A 20,250-nucleotide genomic window follows, 5' to 3' on the forward strand; every position below is an offset into this window, starting at 1 on the left:
AGCTTCATTATGATGTCCTTCGAATTTTTGCATGTCCCATCAGCTAGCTATTTTAAAGTCAGGAGAAGGGGAACACTTTTTTATGTCTTGGCAAAGCAACTACCTGAACTTAAGAGAAGTAGTACATTTTTAACTGTAGAAAAATAAAAAAATACAGAATCACACACACAAAAAAATTGGTATGATCTGAAACAAGGTCTTTCTGTATAGCGCAGGAAACTATATTCAATATCCTGTAATAAACCATAGTGACAAGAATATGAAAAAGAATATGTATACATATATATGTATAACTGAATCATTTTACTCTACACCAGAAACTAACACTATATTATAAATCAACTATTCTCCAATTTAAGAAAATCAGTATGTTCCACATTCATTTCACGGCTGTCAACCTTTTGGTATACATACCTATAGTCATTTTTCCATATAGTATTATATACCCACAAGTTCAGACATACTGTTTTATATAACCTTTATATTATACTTAAATATCATAATTATTTTCATGAAGTTATGGCAATGGCATTATCATTTTAGAATGGGCTATATAAAATCTCATCATGAGTGCACAAGAATTTATCAACTACTCCTTTATTATTGCACATTTAAAGTGTTTTCAAAGGGTTCTCTTGTGGCACAGCTGGATAAGGATCTGATGTTGTCACTGCAGTGGCTTGGGTTGCTGCTGTGGCCTGGGTTTGATCCTTGGCCCGGGAACTTTCATGTGCTGTGGGTGCAGCCAAAAAAAAGTGTTTTCAAGTTTTGACTATTTTATTTTATTATTTTTTTAATTATTTATTATTATTTTTTTCCCACTGTACAGCAAGGGGGTCAGGTTATCCTTACATGTATACATTACAATTACATTTTTTTCCCCACCCTTATTTTAAATATTACCGTGATGATGCAAACTATTATGGTTTCCTTGGATTATGTGTCGAGAATTAGAAGTGGAATCTCTGTGTCATGGGTTATATTTAACACATTTCTGAAACTTTTGATGCAGTTTCTCTTTGTGCTTAATAAATAGGAACTAGTTGCTCAAATTTTGCAGAAGCAAAGGTGCCTTTTCAATTTCAGCCTGATTAATGTAGAAAAATTTGGACTTTACATTTATATACACATAAATTCTCAGCTCTATGTAATTCAACATAACACATCAATTTCCAGAGATTTTTTTTTCCCTTTTGGAATATTCGACTTTTGTATACCATTTTATAGTTTTATTTTTGGTGAGTCCAAAAAAAGAAAAAAAGAAAAAAATTACCTCCATCCAAGAACTGTTTAAGAAGTAGGCTGATTTTCCTTCCCTCTCTCTGGAAATTCTGTCTAATGAAGTGGTAGATCTCTTTCCAGCTGCTCTTTTCTTGGGATCTTGTAATCAGTTGCACCTTCAGACCAGGCAAGAGGGGCCCCTACTTTGGTCTGTGCTATAGAGGGCCCCGCTCTGGTCTTCCTCTGGCTGTGTTCTTCCTCCTGCCTTGCAGTCTGTGTGCCTAGGAGATGTGCCCCTTGGATGTCATGGTCCCCTCCTTCCCCTTTTATACCAGACTCTGGCTAACATGACCTTGGAATCACATGCTTTAAAGGCCCAGGTCTGCTTCCCAGAATGTTCAAGGGCTTTTCCCAGGTCCATCCTCCAGACTGTAGACTCTTGTTGGGGGAGGAGCACTGACAGAGCTTGGGGGTGCCACCTGGGGTCATCACTTACAGGTGAGGAGGCTGTTGAAGGTGTGGGGTGAGTATGGGAGATAAAGGACCACTTTGGTTCCTGCTGTTGCCCTTGGTCCTGCAGATGGTCCACATGGGCCTGAAGGAGAAACTGCCACATGGCTCTTTGTGATTATGGAGCTCTCTTTATGCTGTTGCAGAGTATGAGCAGAGAGGAGGTCTTCCAGGCTGAGAGTTAGTAATGTTTAGGGCCTGGAGAGAGGAAGTATATAAGTATATTTGAGGCTGTTGTTTCAGTGTTTCATACACACAGAAGATCGAGAAATGAAACTTGGGGAAGCAGAGAATGAATCAAGAAAGGCATTTTATGCTATGCTAAGATTGTAGACTTTGTCCTCAGGCTAATTTGAAGTTCTCCCAGGGTTCTGAGCAGGGATGACATAATTAGAACTGGCTGCAGAGTGTGGTGGATGTGGACAAGAGCAGAAGCAGTAATGCTGGGTAGGTTGCTGGTAGTCAACCAGGCAGCAGAAGATGGTGATGAAAATAGGGCAGTGGAGCATGGAGGTAAGACACCTGCCTACTATGTAGGGCTATGCTTTGGACCAGTTCAAGTAGGCTAATATTATGAAAATTATCTTGGGAAGCTTAAAGTGGTCTGGAAATGTTAGTGTTTTTATTACCAACAATAAGGCAATAGTATGGAGTTCCCATTATTGCTCAGCGGGCTAAGACCCAAAATAGTGTCCGTGAGTATGTGGGTTATATTCATGGCCTTGCTCAGCAGGTTAAGGATCAGGCATTGCTGTGGCTGTGGTATAGGCCAGCAGCCACAGCTCCAATTTGACCCCTGGCCTGGGAACTTTCACATGTTGCAGGTGTGGCCCTAGAAAGAAAAACAGCAACAACAAAAAAAACCCAATAAGGATATTGTATATCAAAGTTATGTTCCAGCAAATCTTATTTCTAGGGTAAGCAGATGTGAAAAATCAGTTGAAGTGAGAGAGGTAAGGGTTCTAATGTGAAAGATAACATTCACTGAGGTCCCCTTTGGGGGAGCAGGAAGGTGGCTGCTAGTTTGCAGGCAGTGGTTCAAGTGGAAGGACCACGATGTGGCAGTTAGCTTGGCTTGGGTTTCAATGTTGCTGGAGGGGGAGACTCCCTGGGCTGGGTCTCATCACTCAGTACACAGCGGTTCACACAGCCCACCATTTTTTTTTCTTTGTTTTTTTAAGGGCTGCACTTGTGGCATTTGGAGGTTCCCAGGCTTGGGGTTGAATTGGAGCTACAGCTGCCAGCCTAAGCCAAAGCCACAGCAACACCAGATCCCAGTCTTGGGGTTGAATTGGAGCTACAGCTGCCAGCCTAAGCCAAAGCCACAGTAACACCAGATCCCAGCTGCGTCTGTGATCTACACTACAGCTCACAGCAACGCCAGATCCTTAACCCACTGAGTGAGGCCAGGGATCAAACCCGCAACCTCATGGTTCTTAGTCGGATTTGTTTCCGCTGCGCCACGACGGGAACTCGCAGCCCACCATTTTCAGTAAGACCCCTTTTCTTTCATTTGTTCCTTATGATGTCCCTGAATCTGGAATATCTCTAATTCAGTTTTTCCAGAGGAAGTAGTTCTTTTCTCTTGTCAGGTATGGAAGGGCATGGAGGGGTCTACATTCTCAAACAGATTTTCCATTTTTCTGTCTGTAAATCTGTTTGTTTCCTGAGATAGTTGATGTCTTCAATTCTGAGGCTTTCTGTGGCTCACATCAGCTTTCTTATCACCTGGATGTCCAGCCCTTAGCTTTCCTGCTTTGATAAGTCAGCTAGCATGGGGAGCTCACCTAGGCTTCCCTTCTTCCAAAAAATTATTGACACCGCATCTGTTGTCCTTGTAACTTCTAGCCTCTTTATTTGTAATTTATAATATTTTTGTTCCTTTACTCTCTACTTTCTTAAGGAACTCCACTTTTTAACAAGTTTTTGGGGAGTAGCAATAAATGTGTACTTAATTCAGCAAGTTGAAGTGTAATTAGATAACAAAATAACAGTTGCATGCATTTAAAGGCTTTTTTATACAAGTCAGACATTTTCTTCAGCATCTTCTATAAACATTTTTTTTTGTCTTTTGTCTTTTGTTGTTGTTGTTGTTGCTATTTCTTGGGCCGCTCCTGTGGCATATGGAGGTTCCCAAGCTAGGGGTTGAATCGGAGCTGTAGCCACCTGCCTACGCCAGAGCCACAGCAACGCAGGATCCGAGCCGTGTCTGCAACCTAGAGCACAGCTCACGGCAACGCCGGATAGTTAACCCACTGAGCAGGGACCGAACCCGCAACCTCATGGTTCCTAGTTGGATTCATTAACCACTGCGCCACGACAGGAACTCCTATAAACATTTTTAAAACTAATATTTCTAATATCGGTATTAGAGATGGTCGTGCTGCGGGGCTTCTTGAGAAAATCGAAGTTTCCTCCATTTCTTCATGGGTAGACTTGTTTCAGAATGTTCTTGCTTTGCAACTTTCCTTGTCAGTGCCTGACAGTGCAGGATGTGGTTCGTTTCCTTTTATCCAGAACGGTGCCAACCTGAGAAATGGCCTGTAATACTACAGGCATAGGTGAGGAGGAACCTGAGGGGCAGGGAGTTAGTGGAGCTGCTTAGGTCTTAGGTTTAGTCCTGACAGAGGGGAGGCGGGGATCTAGTCTGTGGACCCCTTTAAAGCTTGGGTTAAGAGCCAGAGAAGGAAAATGGTCTAAGCTGGGCCTTTCTAAGAAACCCTATACATTTCTGTTCACGCTAAAATGTAAGTCCCAAAAGAGCAAGGATTTGGCTACTTTGTTCCCTGGGTTATCTGGAGCGTCTACCCAGTGGCAGGGAGGAGAAGCTCAGTGAATATATATTGAATTACAAAATGAGTCAAGTACCTGTAAGGCCTGGTTTACAAGGACAGACATAGAACTCGGGTTTGAAACATGCACGTTTTCAAAATAATTTCTAAAAAGCAAGTGTGTCTACATATGCTGAGAAGAGGATGTGTCATAAATAGATCAGATACATATTGCTTTACTTAGCTTTAGGTTCCCATGGTAACTAAGTCCCTGTTCCTTTTATAAAAGAAAAATCTGAATATAAATGTTTCTGCACAGTGCTGTAGGCTCCCATACTTATTGATATTGTAAGTTGCATGTGTGTCTGCACCCCTAGTAGCCCTGGCTTTTGACCTCCCCATGGAGTAGGATGAGTACCGCTCACCTCCTGGAATGGGAGTTGCGATATTTGGGCTGAGCACTAGAGCCTCATGTGCTCCACCCTTTGCCTTCCCGCTGTCTGTCTGGCTCTCTCAATTAAGGGTGTCACACACTTTGCTGAGCACTTCCATTTGAGGGCCTTTCTCCCAGAGGAGTTGCGGTCTCATCAAATTTAAGGCTATGCTGTGGTCCACATTTCACATAAAAATACTCAAAGATAAGGAGCCTTATATTAAAAAAATGGATTACGTTTGCTATTTTTGGTCCCTTCCCTCTGTGTATGTTCTTACGTATCAGTACTTTTTTTTCTGCTGCTTCTACTGCTTTGGGTTCTATAAACTTAAATTTGTGCTCATCTACTGCGTCTTTATAATGAACCATGGTCAGGTCTTAATGGACTACAGAGCCTAGGCAGGGCTCATGCAGTACTGTGAATACAGCTACTGTAGAGCAAGCAGCTTTGTTTGTTCTTTTGTTAGTTCGCTCATCACCTATCTACCCACCCTTCTTAGACTAATGTGCTTCAAGGCGTGTCTTTGGGTGTATTCAGCATTGGCCTATTTATCACACCCAATTAAACCAGCTAGTTATGAAGGCACTGGTAAGTACTAAAGTAGTTACAAACCCTGCCTGTCTTTCAAGGCTTTGACCTAAAAGCCTTTTCAAGTGGTTCAAGGTGACAGAAAATTCCTCTGACTCTGAAATCATGATATAATGAGGTCACATCATGCACATTCTACCTTTTTTTTTTCCTAGAAAACTTAGCCCTTAAAAAAAAGTCATTTGACTGCTAAGAAATGAGTAACTGATAAGGGCTTAAGTAAAAATTGGCTGTGGTGATTTTATTGAGAAGTGGTATACATGTTACTTTTTGCAAAAGTTGAGGGGTTTTTCTTGGTAATTTTTACCAGATAGAGTTTTTCTTGCACACTGAGTTATGATGTACTATTCCACTTTGAAGCCCTTAATATTTATGCTTTTTAAATAAAATTATGTAGGATGTGTGTGTGTGTACGTGTCCCCATCCTGTGTGCTCCAACAAAATCATAAGTTTATTGAGTACAGGGAGTGTTTGCTACAGTTATTTAAATCTCTCTCATAACATTTATGTCATAGTACTTATTTAATATAATTGTCATATAGTAAAGAATGATATATATTGATGTTATAGAAAAAGGATGTATATTGATATAGATATAAATCATGATAAATGATGCATATTATCAGGATATAAAATGTGTGTTGTTTAATGTCAAGATGTATATATACGTATATGCATGTTATTGTTATATGTGAGATTGATTTTAAAATTGGCCTATGTATAGTTAAACTATAGCAGAGAGATTATCATAATTAGAAGATGATACCCCAGATTTTTCCATGAGCACTGTGTGGCTTTTGTCATATAAATGACTCTTGCGATAGGGAGTGTCAGAAAACTAGAGCTGGTCCATAGGTAAAGTGATAAAAGCAGATTTTATTCAGGAATTATTGCAATAGGAGAAAAGAGACCTCAGTATAGAATTGGGCTCAGTTCCAAATACAGCATGAGCAAGTGGGTATTTTTAGTGAAGGAGCAGGGTGAGGGTCAGTAGATGGAAAATTACTAAGAGAAAACGTTAGGGGTAAGGGGGGAGTCTAGCTTAATTGACTTGACAGGATTCTTGATAAAACTGGTTGATGCAAAGATGAACATGGAAGCCCAGAGGTCAAGGCTTCATTGAGAAGAGGGTTCAGAGGAGGCTGACTAAAGATTGGACAAGGAGCGAGTTCCCATTGTGGCTCAGAGGTTAGTGAACCCGACTAGCATCCATGAGGACGTGGGTTCGATCCCTGGCCTTGCTCAGTGGGTTAAGAATCTGCCATTGCCCTGAGCTGGGTGTAGGCTGCAGATGTGGCTTGGATCTCACATTGTTGTAGCTCTGGCGTAGGTTGGTGGCTACAGTTCTGGTTGGAGCCCTAGCTGGGAACCTCCATCTGCCACAGATGTGGCCTGAAAAAGATAAAAAGACCAAAAAAAAAAAAAAAAAGAGAGAAAAAGGATTGGACAAGGAGAGACTCTTTCGTAGGGGGTACTATGGGCATCTAATATTTATTTAGGTGTATCCTGACATTTTCTGTTTAGGTATAAGGTAACAAAATTTGAATTTTTGTTATTGAGAGCTGTGACCTATACTTGACTTGTGAGTGAGTGTGTGTGTGTGAGATCATGATTTGTTTTGAGGGATAATCTTCGCTTAAGTGTTTGGTGATGTCTGCTGAAAAGAAAAAAGCACAATGTGAGAGCTGTGAGTTAAGTTTTATTTGGAGCAAAATGAGGACTATAACCCAGGAGGCAGCCTCTCAGCTTTGAGGAACTGCTCCAAAGAGGTAGTGGGCGAGAGAGGTATAAATGTGATTTTGGCAAAGGGGGTATGTGCAGTCAGACACACATTTGTGCAGAAGATTGCTGCCAGTCACAAAGAGCAGATGTCTCTGTTAATGATTTTAGTGCTTTTCTAGGTATGAGTAGGTACAAGAAAGTGGACTCATAAAATCTTCTGAAAATGTCTGACTATCTAAAGCCCTATTCTACCAGGCTTTTTCCCCAAAGCAGATTACCTCATTTCTCATCTTCACCCTGAAAAGAGTTCAGGGTGTATTGAAGGTCAGTGACTGTAGTTGCTAGTGACTTCATTCTTGCAGATGCGAAGCCACAGCTTTTCATCCGCAATGATTAGGAGTAATTCCATGCTCTGTCTATTTTTGGGTTGTTTCCTGGTTCCCACATGTTTGCAATGTAAGGTGTTGAGGGAATCCCATCATTTTGTGATTTGGGGAGATATTTTCGTGCCCCATTGTGTTGTGATTTGCAGACCTGTCTAATTAATTGCCATCTCTTGAGTAGGATAGGGCCAAGCACTTCCTCTGGTTTATAATTTGGAGAGTGTGGCTTGTGAGTGGATGTTCTGTTGTTCAGAGTGTGTTCTGACTCATAGCATTAAGTTTGGTGATAAATTGTCAGGAGCTCTGTAATGTAGGAAAAATTGTGAAACATGTTGAAACAGGAAGGAAAGATGACTGGGTGTCCTATTTAGTGCACCTTGCTGAATGATCAGTTTCTGTAGGGTTGCATCTTTCTCTGTCTTTGTACTCTTTCAACTATTTTCCAGCACTGTGAGATGTAGGAAACTGATAGTAATACAAATGATTCTTGTCTGTACCAATGAGAATGCTTTTTATCCTTTGAAATGCAATTGATATTTCTCAGTTCTGCATCTCTTAATTAATTTGTTCCACATTTCTGATTGCCTGTGTATGTGTGTTCTTTGAATTCTCCTTTGAACTGGTGGCAATAGCTTACTTCCTGCTCGACTTGTTAGTTTAATGACTTAAATAAAATCTTCGTGATTAATTTTGTGTCTGTATTAGAAAAAAATTTACGTTTTCTTTTTAAAATTGCCCTTTGATACCCAGAAAAATTCCCATTTTCAAGGGATCAGTTTGGCTCAATGTTTACTTGGGTCTGTGGCCAGAGTTATGGGGTGTTAAGATATAAATCTAAAAAGTTATGGGCTGTAGTTCTCTTTTTTCAGTACCTGAATATCATTCAGAATATTTGGGGGGTATATATTATATCTATAGTGACTTTACTGCATCATACTCTTTCTTAAATCTCTGCTATGGGTTTAAGGGTTGACCTCAGAAAGAGATTTAAAAAAAATTTTGTTACCAGCCCAGATGAAATAGCCTATTAAATATTTAAAAAAATAAAACTCATCTGGCAGGGGCTACAATCTAAATTCCTGACCTCAAGAGCTGCCCTCTTCATGAAATTCGTTTGCTTTTCAGTATTTTTAAATGATAAATAAACACATTATAGCTTCCTGCTAGAGTCAGAAGAATTTTGTAATTTTATAGCTGTGGCCCTTTAGATTTCAAAGGTATTCTAGAGCAGGTGGTAGAATAGAGAATCATAGGAGAATTAATTGGCATATGACATCCACTGCTGCAGCCAGAAAATACAACATACCTTCTCCATGTACTTACTGCTGTTCTCATCTCATAAATGGTGACCTGAATAACACAGAGGCAGTGCAGGAAGAGAGTTTTCTTGAGCTTACCTATTTTATTCAGAGGCCCTGCTTCATTTGAAATTCAGGCCACGCTTCTGAGCATCATTATTTTGCAAGGATGATAACAAATTGCCTGAATTTTATGTATGGGGGCTGGGATCTTCTGAGTGGGATGTGGAAATAGGAAAGACTTCCTTATACAAATCACTGGGTGCAAGAAGAACAAGAAAACCATTAAGCAGCTGCATGGCTGATCTAGTTTTCTCTGTGGGAGGAGATTCTGGGAGCCTGAATACTACCCCACCCCCACTTCCCAGATACTCATGTTCTAATCCCTGGAACCTGTGAATATTACCTTACATGACAAAAAAAAAAAAAAAAGAAAGAAAGAAAAGGTTTTGCAGATGTGAATAAGCATCTTGAGATGGGGATTATCTGAGCGGGTCCTAAATCACAAGGGGGAGGAGGAAGAAGTCATGGTGTCCACTGAGGCAGGAGGATATGGCCACATGCCAGTGAATCTGGTCACCTCCAGAAGCTGAAGGAGGCAAGGTTTGGATTTTCCCTGGGCCTTCAGAGTGAGAGCGGCCTGGGCAATGCCTCAGTGATACTGGCTTTGGGCTTCTGGCCTCCAGAATTGTGAGAGAAGAAATTTCTGTTTGAGGGTGCTAAATTTGTAATACTTTGTTACAGCAGCCATAGGGAAACTAATACAGATGTTACCACCTGAAAGTGGGGAGCTACTTAACAAATAGCTAAAAATTTGGAAGTGGCCTTATAATTGGATAATGAACAGAAACTTGAAGTTTTTTTTTTTAGGTTTTTATTTTTTTCTTTTATAGTTGATTTCCATTGTTCTGTCCATTTCTGCTATATAGCCAAGTGACCCAGTCATGCATATATATAAACTGGAAGGATTTAAAGCACATTAGAGAAAAAGCCTAGATTGCCCAGAAAAGACTGTTGGTAAAAATACGGATGTTCAAGATCCTCCCATTGAGGACTCAGGAAGCAGTGAGGAGCACAGTTAGAAAAAGCCTGGATTTTCTTAGAGAACATTAAATTGTCCTAAGTAGAATGTTGGTTGACATTTTAAACATGCTACTGGTTAGGACTGAGAAGAAAAAATGAGGAATACATCATTAGAAATTGCAGGAAAGGTGATTTTTGTTATACATGGGCAGAAAGCTTAGCAGAATTTTGTCCAGTGGTTGTGTGGAAGGTAACACTTGTAAGTGATGAATTTGGATATTGGCAGAAGAGATTTCTGAACAAAGTGTTGAAGGTATATAGCCTGATTCCTTTTTGCTGCTTATAGTAAAATGTTGGAGGAAAGAGAGAAATCAAGGGGAGAAATGTTAAACAAGATAGAATCCAGACTTGGTGATTTGGGAAATTATCAGCCAATCCAGATTACAAAAGATGTTAAAATTAGGAGATTCATGGTTAGGAAAGTATGCTGTGGAGAGAAGGCCAAGAGTGTGGCAGGAAAACCTTTTGCTGATGCTGAAGAAATGAGGTGTGTGATTTGTAGATGTCAGTCATCTCTGCAGAAGCCAGGAGTAGAGGTGGAATTATCCAGAAAAGATGTGCGGAGGATCTTCCATCTAATGGCCTGAGTCCCTGACATGCACAGGAGACCCACAAGTTTTTGATAATATTAACAGAAATACTGTCAACATCCAGAAACTGACAGAGATGGATGAAATGGAGGGAGGCTATTGGATTCCCACAACTTGAAATGCAAGAAACAGACCAATAAAACTGTTCCACTGGGAACATGTTCTACTTTTCAAAAAAAGACAAAAGCAAAAACAAAACATGAGAATCACTCTGAAGTTGGAGCCTTTGCTTAGAGATTGGGGCCATGAACCACAGAGAATTATTCCCAGGCTTTGAAATCCCATGGAATTTTCCCAGCTGGATTTTGATATTGCTTGAGACTCTTGACTTCTTTCTTCCTCCTTTGCTTCTACTTTATCCCTTTTTGAAGGGGAATGTCTGTTGTTGTTGTTAACGTCCAAAACCATCATGCTTTGAAAGCAGGTAACTCAGGTCCTTGGATGAAGAGGAATTTTGCCCCACTATAGATCATAATCAGAGTCTTCCAGGTACCTGAGTTAGATGATTAGATCAGAGGCCTTTGAGCTGATGAGATGTAGATGAGGTTTTGGACTTTGAATTGATGCTGTAGTGGGTTGAGACATTAGGGGATGTTGGTAGGTGGTGAATGAATTTTGCATTTGGGCAGGAAATGAATCTTTGAGGCCAGAGGGTGGCCTGTAGTAGGCTGAATAATGCCCTCCATCCAAAAGAAGGTAGTCTTGTCCTTATACTTGGAACCTATGAATTGTTCTCTTTTTAGAAAAAAGGACTTTGAAGATGTGAATAAGTTAAAGACCTTGAGATGCGGGAATTTTTTCTTTTAATAATTTAAGTGGGCCCTAAATGCAATTACCATTGTCCTTAGCAGAATGAGACAGAGGGAGATACAGAAGAGACAGTAGTGTGACCACAGAAGCAGAGATGGGAGTGAAGAAGCCACAAAACAGGGCATGGCAGCAGCCAGCGGAAACTGGAAGAGGCATGGAGGGGCTTCTCCCCTTGCACCTCTGGAGAAAGCACAGCCTGGCTGACCTCTTGATTTTGGCCCAGTGGTACAGGTTTTGGACTTTTTGCCTCTAGAACCATGTAAGGGTAAATTTGTATTGTCTTAAGTGGCTAAGTATATGGTAATTTTTGCATCCATAGAAAACTAATACAGAAATAGAGGACAATCTAATGGTTTCTGCTTATCTGTGTGCTCTTGTACTTTCTTTGAGTGTGAGACATCCTTATGAGTATAAGTAGACTTCTATAACCATCAGGCTTTTATATTTGAAACTTTGGCCACTCCTATTTTATTATTATTTTTTTGTCTTTCTAGGGCCACACCCATGGCATATGAAGGTTCCCAGGCTGGGGGTCCATTCAGAGCTCTATCTGCTGGCCTATGCCACAGCCACAGCAACACCAGGTCCGAGCTGTGTCTGTCGGATTCTTCACCCTCTGAGTGAAGGATGGAACCTGCGTCCTCATGGATGCTAGTCAGATTCGTTTCAGCTGAGCCATGATGGGAACTCCCCTTCCGCTCCTTCTATTTTAAAAGGTAATCTTCTATTTTTATCACAACAGCATTATATGAACTGAAAACTGGTAAATAAACAGTAGGCTTAACTTGTGCTCTCAACTGTGCTACTTACTAGCTGGGTAGCTCTAAGTCATTTACCCAATCTGAGTTGCATTTGAACAATGGGAATAATAACTGACTTTTTTTTTTTTTTTTGGTCTTTTTAGGGCTGCACCTGTGGCATATGGAGTTTCCCAGGCTAGGGGTGGAATCTGAGCTGTAGCTGCCGCCCTGTGCCACATTCACAGCAATGTGGCACCCGAGCCACATCTGCGACCTATACCACAGCTCATGGCAATGCCGGATCCCCAACCCACTGAGTGAGGCCAGGGATCAAATCCTCAACCTCATGGTTCCTAGTCGGGTTTGTTAACCACAGAGCCACGACAGGAACTCCAATAACTGACTTTCCTAATCCACATAATTATGAGTACTTACTGATATAAATACCTGTGAAAAATATCAGATAAAGTAAATTTGAGATTCTGTAATGCTCAATTATTAGTTATACTCCCTCAACCTGTAGCAAAGTTAATCATGAGCAATTCTGTACATAAATCACTGAACACATGAAATACCCCTCCCCTCCAAATTAGATACTAGAGGTGGAATTTTGGAGTCAGAATTTTGAATACTTCAAAGCTTTTGGTACATATTTACGTATTTTTCTCCAGAAAGCCTTACCACTTTGTTTTCTAGTCGGAAGCACACAAGTGCTCATTTTATGACTTCATTACCTTAGAGAGCTTTAAGGAAGTATTTTAAATGTCATGCCAACTTGAAGAAAATCCTTATTTGTATTTCTTAGGCAATGTTCAACTTTTTTTTCATAAACTCCTTGGCCATTTGTATTGTTCTTTAAAGAATTGCTTATATTTGACCATATTTCTAAATAGTTATTTGTCCTTTTCCTTACTGATTTTTTAGAAAATCAGTACTCTTTTTATTTTATATTGTTTATTTTTAAAATTAGGCTGAAATATATATAACATCAAATTTAGCATCATAATCATTTCAAGTGTCCAGTTCAGTGGCTTTGAGTACATTCATATTGTGTAGCCATTACCATTTACTTTCAGAACTCAGAAATCCAGTATTCTTTTTTTTTCTGAACTTTTAGAAAGTTATAGTTCATTTATAGTGTAGTGAAAATTTCTGCTGTACAGCAAAATGACTCAGTCATACATACATATATATATATATACACACACACATACATTCCTTTTTTAATATTTTTTTCCATTGTGGCCTATCCCACAAGATTAGATATAGCTCTCTGGGCTGTACAGTCAGACCTTATTGTCTCCATTCTGTTTTCCATAGTGGTTGTACCAATTTATGTTCCCATCAACAGTGTATGAGGGAGAAACCCAGTATTCTTGAATTAAACTTTGTTGTGTTTCTTTACTCTTTTGTCGCTTACCTTTTTCTCTTGTTTATGATGACTTTTGATGTACAGTGTTTAACATTTGTATGTTGTCAAATGTTGTGAACTTTATTATGTTTTCCTCTCTCTCTCCCCCTCTCCCTTTCTTCCTTCCCTTCCTCCCTTCTTCTCTCCTTCCTCTCATCTTTACCTCTGGAGGGGCTTTTCCATTTGGTGGCCTTTATTGATTTTTTAATGTATGTGGGCTTGCCTTTAATTGGTAGTAAAACATACTTGAAATCTAGACTCTTGTTGAATGACGTAATCTCAAATTTTCTGTTACCAAATTTTGCAAAAAAAAATTGAGAAAAAATACTTCTCAGAGATGATTGCATTAAGGATCTACTGAATCTTACTCCTGGGGGAGTGTCTGAATGTAGCCTGAAGTCCTTTGCTTCCAGCCCAGTGATTACACTTCCTCTGACTCTCAGTCTCTTCTCATCTTATCTGATGTGCATTTAGGGATTGAAGTTGAGGAGGCAGGGACTGGGGTCGTTTGTGCCTTACCCTCTTACCACTAGTTCCTTTCTCTGTACCATCTTCTGTGCCCACATTGTCCTTCTCAAGGATAATAATTCTACCATGAGTTAAGTGCCAGCTCCATGTACCTTAACACACCTCACATTTTACTTGCATTATTTCGGTTAATTTCCACAAGAGCTGTGCAAGATAGGAAATACTATTATTCTAATTTTACCAGTGGGGGAAAAAAAAAACCGGATGCCTCGAGAGGTAAAGTGGCTTGTCCAATGAGCATATTGATTATACGTGGAGGAATCGGATGAAAATTCAAAATGCGACCTGTCTTATTCCAGATGTACCTTCTTAACTGGTATTCTCTCCATGTAAACACACGCACTCCACATACACAGAAACTTCCCCACCCCCACCTGATTTCCTGATGCTTATGTGACGCTATTTCCATTCACTCCTGTCACTGATACAGTAAAGGAGGAAAACAGAGTCGATGAAGCAGACTAGCAACTTCTAAGATACTGAACTGAAAAGATTTGGGGGTAGATTTATAACTTCTCTCATTCTTGAAAGGCTCCAGTGACATTTTGTCCTCGTTCCTCTCGGCTCAAGCATCTCACGTGTGTGATATGCTCTGAGCAAGGGAGGTCACTGTGAAGGTGCATTTCAAAGCAACCAAAGGCCAGCGACGAGTAGGTTGGTCTTCATCTGACAGCTGTAGTAAGTGGTCTTTTTCACAGTCAGTGATGGAAGGCAGCCCGCGAGGGTGGGAGTGTATTGAGCCTGGGAGAGCTGCTTTGAAAGCTGGTAGTCTTTTAGTTAGTATTTGCATGATTAATGATTATGCCTTCTGTTAAATTTTAAACAGAGTGAGGAATTAGGTCAGTGGGAGTAGTTCTCTTATGTTTTTGTTTGAAAAACTTGGGGCAGTGACAGCCTTCAATTTCCTAGGATTATTTTACCCGTATATCTATCAATTACTTAAAAATTAAAAAGCCTGCAAAAAATGACATGGACTGTTGCTTTTTAGGATGTCTGAGACTACACATTGCTGGTCACACCATGAGTGCATTGGCTGTCCTGGCCCTTGTCGGAACCTCAGCACCTGCTTAGTGCCTGGTGTGATTCCCACTCATGAAACTGCTTTGTGTAGAGGGAGTGGGGAAAAAAGAGGATCAACCGGACAGAATAGTTTGGATCCAGACCTCCAGGCAGGTTTGGGGATGATTGACAAAGCATAGTTGTCCCATTAAAACTGGCTCTAACAAAGGCTTGTTTTTGTGATTATTTGCAGAAAGATTACCACTTCGAATACACAGAATGCGATAGCAGTGGGTCCAGGTGGAGAGTTGCCATTCCGAATTCCGCAGTGGACTGTTCCGGCCTGCCTGACCCAGTGAGAGGCAAAGAATGCAGTATGTTTTGACTTTTTGACAATTTTGTTTTCCTGATTAAATCGTAAGCCCTGCATATTAGCCCGAGAAGTTAATTGTAAGAATAAAAAAGACCTTTGAGGAGTTCCTATTGTGGTTCAGTGGGTTAAAAACCTGACTAGTATCCATGAGGATATGGGTTTGATCCCTGGCCTTGCTCAGTGGGTTTAGGATCTGGTGTTGCCTCAAGCTGTGGCATAGATTAAAGATGCAGCTCAAATCTGGTGTTCCTGTGGCTGTGGTGTAGACCTGCAGCTGCAGCTCCAGTTCGACCCCAGCCCAAGAACTTCCATATGCCACAGGCACAGCCCTAAAAAGAAAGAAAAAAAAGACCTTTGAAAAAAATGAACATTGACGACTAGCAGGGCAAAAGCATCCTTTTTCAGCACTTGGTGCCCTTGTGGCTGAAGTCTAATGAGACACAAGTAGTATTAAAGGGTATTATATTTATTTATTTATTTAAGAAAATCTGGTGTAATGTCTAACATGAAACTCTAAAGGGCAGAGTTGCAGAATTTGTTCCTTTCTGTGTTCCTTTTTTCTTTAAATTAAAAAAAAAACTTAGACATTTTTGGTGTACATATTAACATTTGGTACACTTAATATTGCTAAACATAGTACATAAAATGTACCATCTTAGTCATTTTTATTTAATTAATTTATTTATTTTTTTGCCATTTCTTGGGCCACTCCCGTGGCATATGGAGGTACCCAGGCTAGGGGTCTAATCGGAGCTGTAGCTGCCAGCCTACGCCAGAGCCACAGCAACGCGGGATCCGAGCTGTGTCTGCAACCTAGACCACAGCCCACGGCAATGCCGGATCGTTAACCCACTGAGCAAGGGCAGGGATCGAACCCGCAACCTCATGGTTCCTGGTCGATTCGTTAACCACTGCGCCATGACGGGAACTCCTTAATCATTTTTAAGTGTACAGTTCAGTAGCATTAAGTGAAGTCACATTGTTGTGCCATCCCCAGCAACACACATCCACAGAACCTTGGCAGTGGATTTCTTTGCTTTTTTCTTTTTTTGCCAGGGAAATACTGTAATCTGCCTTTTTAGTGTCATGTACTGAGAGACTAAAGAACTGAACATTCAACAGCTTGTCTTTTAGCAATTAAGCAGATTTGAAGTGCAACATTATGAATTAACAGAGAGATACTCATTACCTTTATTTTCATTTATAAACTCTGCTTTTAAAAATCCTTTAATTTGATGACTCACAAGTTCCTGCTTAAAGCCATCATGGGCTCTCCTAGATTTGAAAGCTGGAGTCAGAGATTTTTTTTTTTTATTACTCAATGAATTTATTACATTTATAGTTGTACAGTGATCATCACAATCCAGTTTTATAGTATTTCCATCCCCCCCCAGCACATCCCCCCACCCCCCAGACAGAGTTTGTTTTTATTTTCCTACAGTCTTCCAAATGGTCTTCCTTTTTTTCTTTTTCTTTTAATTACTCAATGAATTTTATTACAATTATAGTTGTACAACCATTGCTAAAAGCTGAGTTCTTCTGTCCCTAAATGAAAGATAAGAAAAGTAATTAAATGGATAGTTAATTCTTTCCTGTTCACAGAGAGACTGTATCTCAATACTGGCTGGAGGAGTTTTAGCATGGGTGTGGGTTTACCGATAAATGAGAGACAAAACAACAGCAAGTCTTATGAGGAAAATTAGGGAAGAATGTCATTATTTCTCAGGGAATGATATTAAATGAGTACAGAGGGAACCTAAGAACCCAGATAGTCAGGGAAAGACTTTGCTCTAGCTATAATCTTAAGAGATTAGTAGGGTCAGTGTAGAAGAAGATGATCCAAGGCTGGGTGTATCCGGCCACCTGTGCAAAGGGAAGGCCAGCTCTCAGTGAAGGAGGGTTGCAGTTAAAAGAGAAGCAGTCTGAATATCCCCTGTGGAATTAGCTCATTGCAAAATTGCTTCTGTCACCTTCCTAGAATATCTATCATTTATCTGTATTTGCCTTTTCCCTGTGGGCTAATTCCTTGGTTCTCTTGTAAACAACCCTACTGAGGTAAACTATGTAACCTTTTTTTTTTTTTTTTTGTCTTTTTAGGGCCGTACCTGCAGCGTGTGGAAGTTCCCAGGTTAGGGATCTAATCGGACCTGGAACTGCAGGCCTATGCCACAGCCACAGCAATGTCAGATCCAAGCCGCTTCTGTGACCTACACCACAGCTCATGGCAATGCTGGATCCTTAACCCACTGAGCGAGGGCTGGGATCAAACTCATAGCCTCATGGTTCCTAGTTGGATTTGTTTCTGCTGTGCCATGACAGGAACTCCCTATGTAACCATTTTGAATACTACTCCGTAGCTAAGTGGTGTGCTGCTGTTGGCTAGCACTGTCTTTTGAGAACTAATTGTTCATTCAAAATGGGCCATGGTAGAATATTTACACTGTGGGAATTGGCAAAAACTACAAATCAGGTGCCTCTTGAAAGCCGGTTGTTCAACATTTACTAACACACTACTGATTAAATTTATTGGCCAAGGGTTCAAAAATCTGTTTCAGAATTGATACCTGATTAGAAATTATTTCTACCTGAAAGTTGCCAGGGGTATTTTTGCTCATTATTTAGTATAATCTTCCACAGTTAATGTTATGAATTTGACACCCCAGCTAGAACTTCTCCTAAAACGCAGTCTAGTAATCAAGTCATTATTAATTGTACTTACTTTAAAAAATGATAGTACTTAAAAAATGAAACCCTAGGGAAATTCCTGTTGTGGATCAGTGGGTTAAGAACCTGACTAGGATCCACGAGAATGTGGGTTCGACTCTTGGCCTCACTCAGTGGGTTAAGGATCTGATGTTGCCGTGACTTGTGGTGTAGGTCAAAGACAAGCCTTGAATCCAGTGTTGCTATGACTGTGGTATAGGCAGGCAGCTCCAATTTGACCCCTAGCCTGGGAACTTCCGTATACCTTGGCTTTGGCCCTAAAAAGACATACACAAAAAAGAAACCCTAAAAATGATAATACTTATGTGATGGCTGGGGCACTTTTATTTTGGTAGTTTGCCTGAAATCTGAATTTGCATGTATTTCTGTATATTATACTTACATCTGCTCTGAAAGATAGTAGTCTGGCCTCCGATTATGACTTTTTCTCTGTGTGGTAAAGGCAGGTTATTTTAAAACTCCTAAGAAACTTACTAGAGCTAAGTAACTTAGAAGCTCAGTTAATTCACAGCATTAAACATGGCACTGACAACATTGCTGGTCATCAAAGCACTGCTGAATGCGGTTGTGGTAATAACTGAATATTTCTTTAGTGGCTTAGATTTTCTGCTGCTAGTACTGGCTACCATTTCTCACGTACTGAATATATGCTAAACATTGTGCTTCGAGCTTTGCTTTTCGAGCTTTGCTTTGCATCATTTTCCATTGTAACCTCACAACAACCCTCTTGCAGATAGGTACTCTCAGTGTTTGTGCTTTACTGATGAGAAAACTCAGTGTTAAAGTGGTGAAGTGAATTACTGCAGATTGGGTCATATAGCCAGGGTGTGGCAGATAGGGGGTTCAGATACAGACATGTCTGACTGTAGAGCCTGTTTCTTATCCACTTGAAGATGACAGCCTGGAGGAGCTTCCAGGGCCTCATGGGGGACGGGGCATAAAGTGCTGTTTCTGGCCATCTTCACGGGAAGATATTAGAAACTTGTCCTTCAAAGATGAAAGAGGGTGGAGGTATTGGGGTGCAGGAGTGGCATGCTACTTGCAAACTGTGCCTGAGTCATGCCCAGACGTAGGATGGTGAGTGATGCCAGCAGTTGCTGGACTCAGCAGTTTCATCATGGTGACATGGCCCAGCAGTTGGGTCCTATGAAAGAAAAATAAGATTTCAAACCAAACCTTAGAAATAAAAGCTTGGAACTAGGATTTAGGATAGAATTATGTTACCCGTTGAATTATGTGTTTTCAGACAAGTCTAGAGTACTGAGGGAGAATAAAAACATAATAAGCTATCTCTTTCTTTGGGGAGTGTGCATCTTCTATTGCTTACTCCACGTGTTTCTCAGCCTGTGACTTCAGGTACAGCCTTAACACATCATATTCCAATTGGGGATGATTGTTTAAGATATCTGTAATCCCATTTGGTATGTTAGCATCAAATCATTGTATCCCGGGCATAGTTTAATCTTGTACTTCAGTATTTTATGTAAACTAATATTTGGTTTTTAGATTAAAAATTCTATATTCAGATTAGAAAAACACCCTCAAATACATTTTTCCCTTTTTTTCATTGTGTACCTCAGATCTTTTTTTATAACCTACATTTCATGGCCTTAAGAATGAGCAGAGTTGACAGCTTTTGGTTCTAGTTTGGAGTTGAAAGAAGAGGAAGGATTCTCATGGAAAGAGAGTTGGTTTTAGCTTTCTGGGTGAGATATTTAAAAAATCATTTTGGGGGAATTGTAGCTCTTTTTCAGTGTAGGCTTTTTCCCAGGATTCAGTACATGGTCTGTTTCAGTTGTGTGGAGTTGTCGTTGGTACAAGACCTGGTGCACTGGGGCAAACAGAGCATGCTGGTATTGAATGGTGATTGCTGGTATTGAATGGTGATTATGTCTTTTGTATGGAACACTCATCCCCAGAAATACTTCATGTAAACAGAAGAAGCATGTTGAGGTTTTCGGTGGTGAAATACCAATACTTTCGGAAAATGGCGAGTGCTGTACCCACTTCGTGGAGGGATTCAGTGAACATTTTCATAATAAAGTCTCTGAGAGACATAGTAATT

At 40.3% G+C, this 20,250-nt stretch overlaps 1 protein-coding gene across 1 annotated transcript in view; it reads left to right on the plus strand.

The window, feature by feature from the left end:
* ELAPOR2 (endosome-lysosome associated apoptosis and autophagy regulator family member 2) overlaps positions 1 to 20,250 on the plus strand; it is a 181,981-nt gene that overhangs the window by 81,341 nt on the left and 80,390 nt on the right. Inside the window, exon 2 of the mRNA XM_047753103.1 lies at positions 15,342 to 15,462. Coding sequence (XP_047609059.1) covers positions 15,342 to 15,462 — 121 coding nt within the window. The remainder of the gene's footprint in view (positions 1 to 15,341; positions 15,463 to 20,250) is intronic.

The sequence above is a fragment of the Phacochoerus africanus genome, chromosome 11 (assembly GCF_016906955.1).
Source record: "Phacochoerus africanus isolate WHEZ1 chromosome 11, ROS_Pafr_v1, whole genome shotgun sequence".
NCBI classification, from domain to species: domain Eukaryota; kingdom Metazoa; phylum Chordata; class Mammalia; order Artiodactyla; family Suidae; genus Phacochoerus; species Phacochoerus africanus.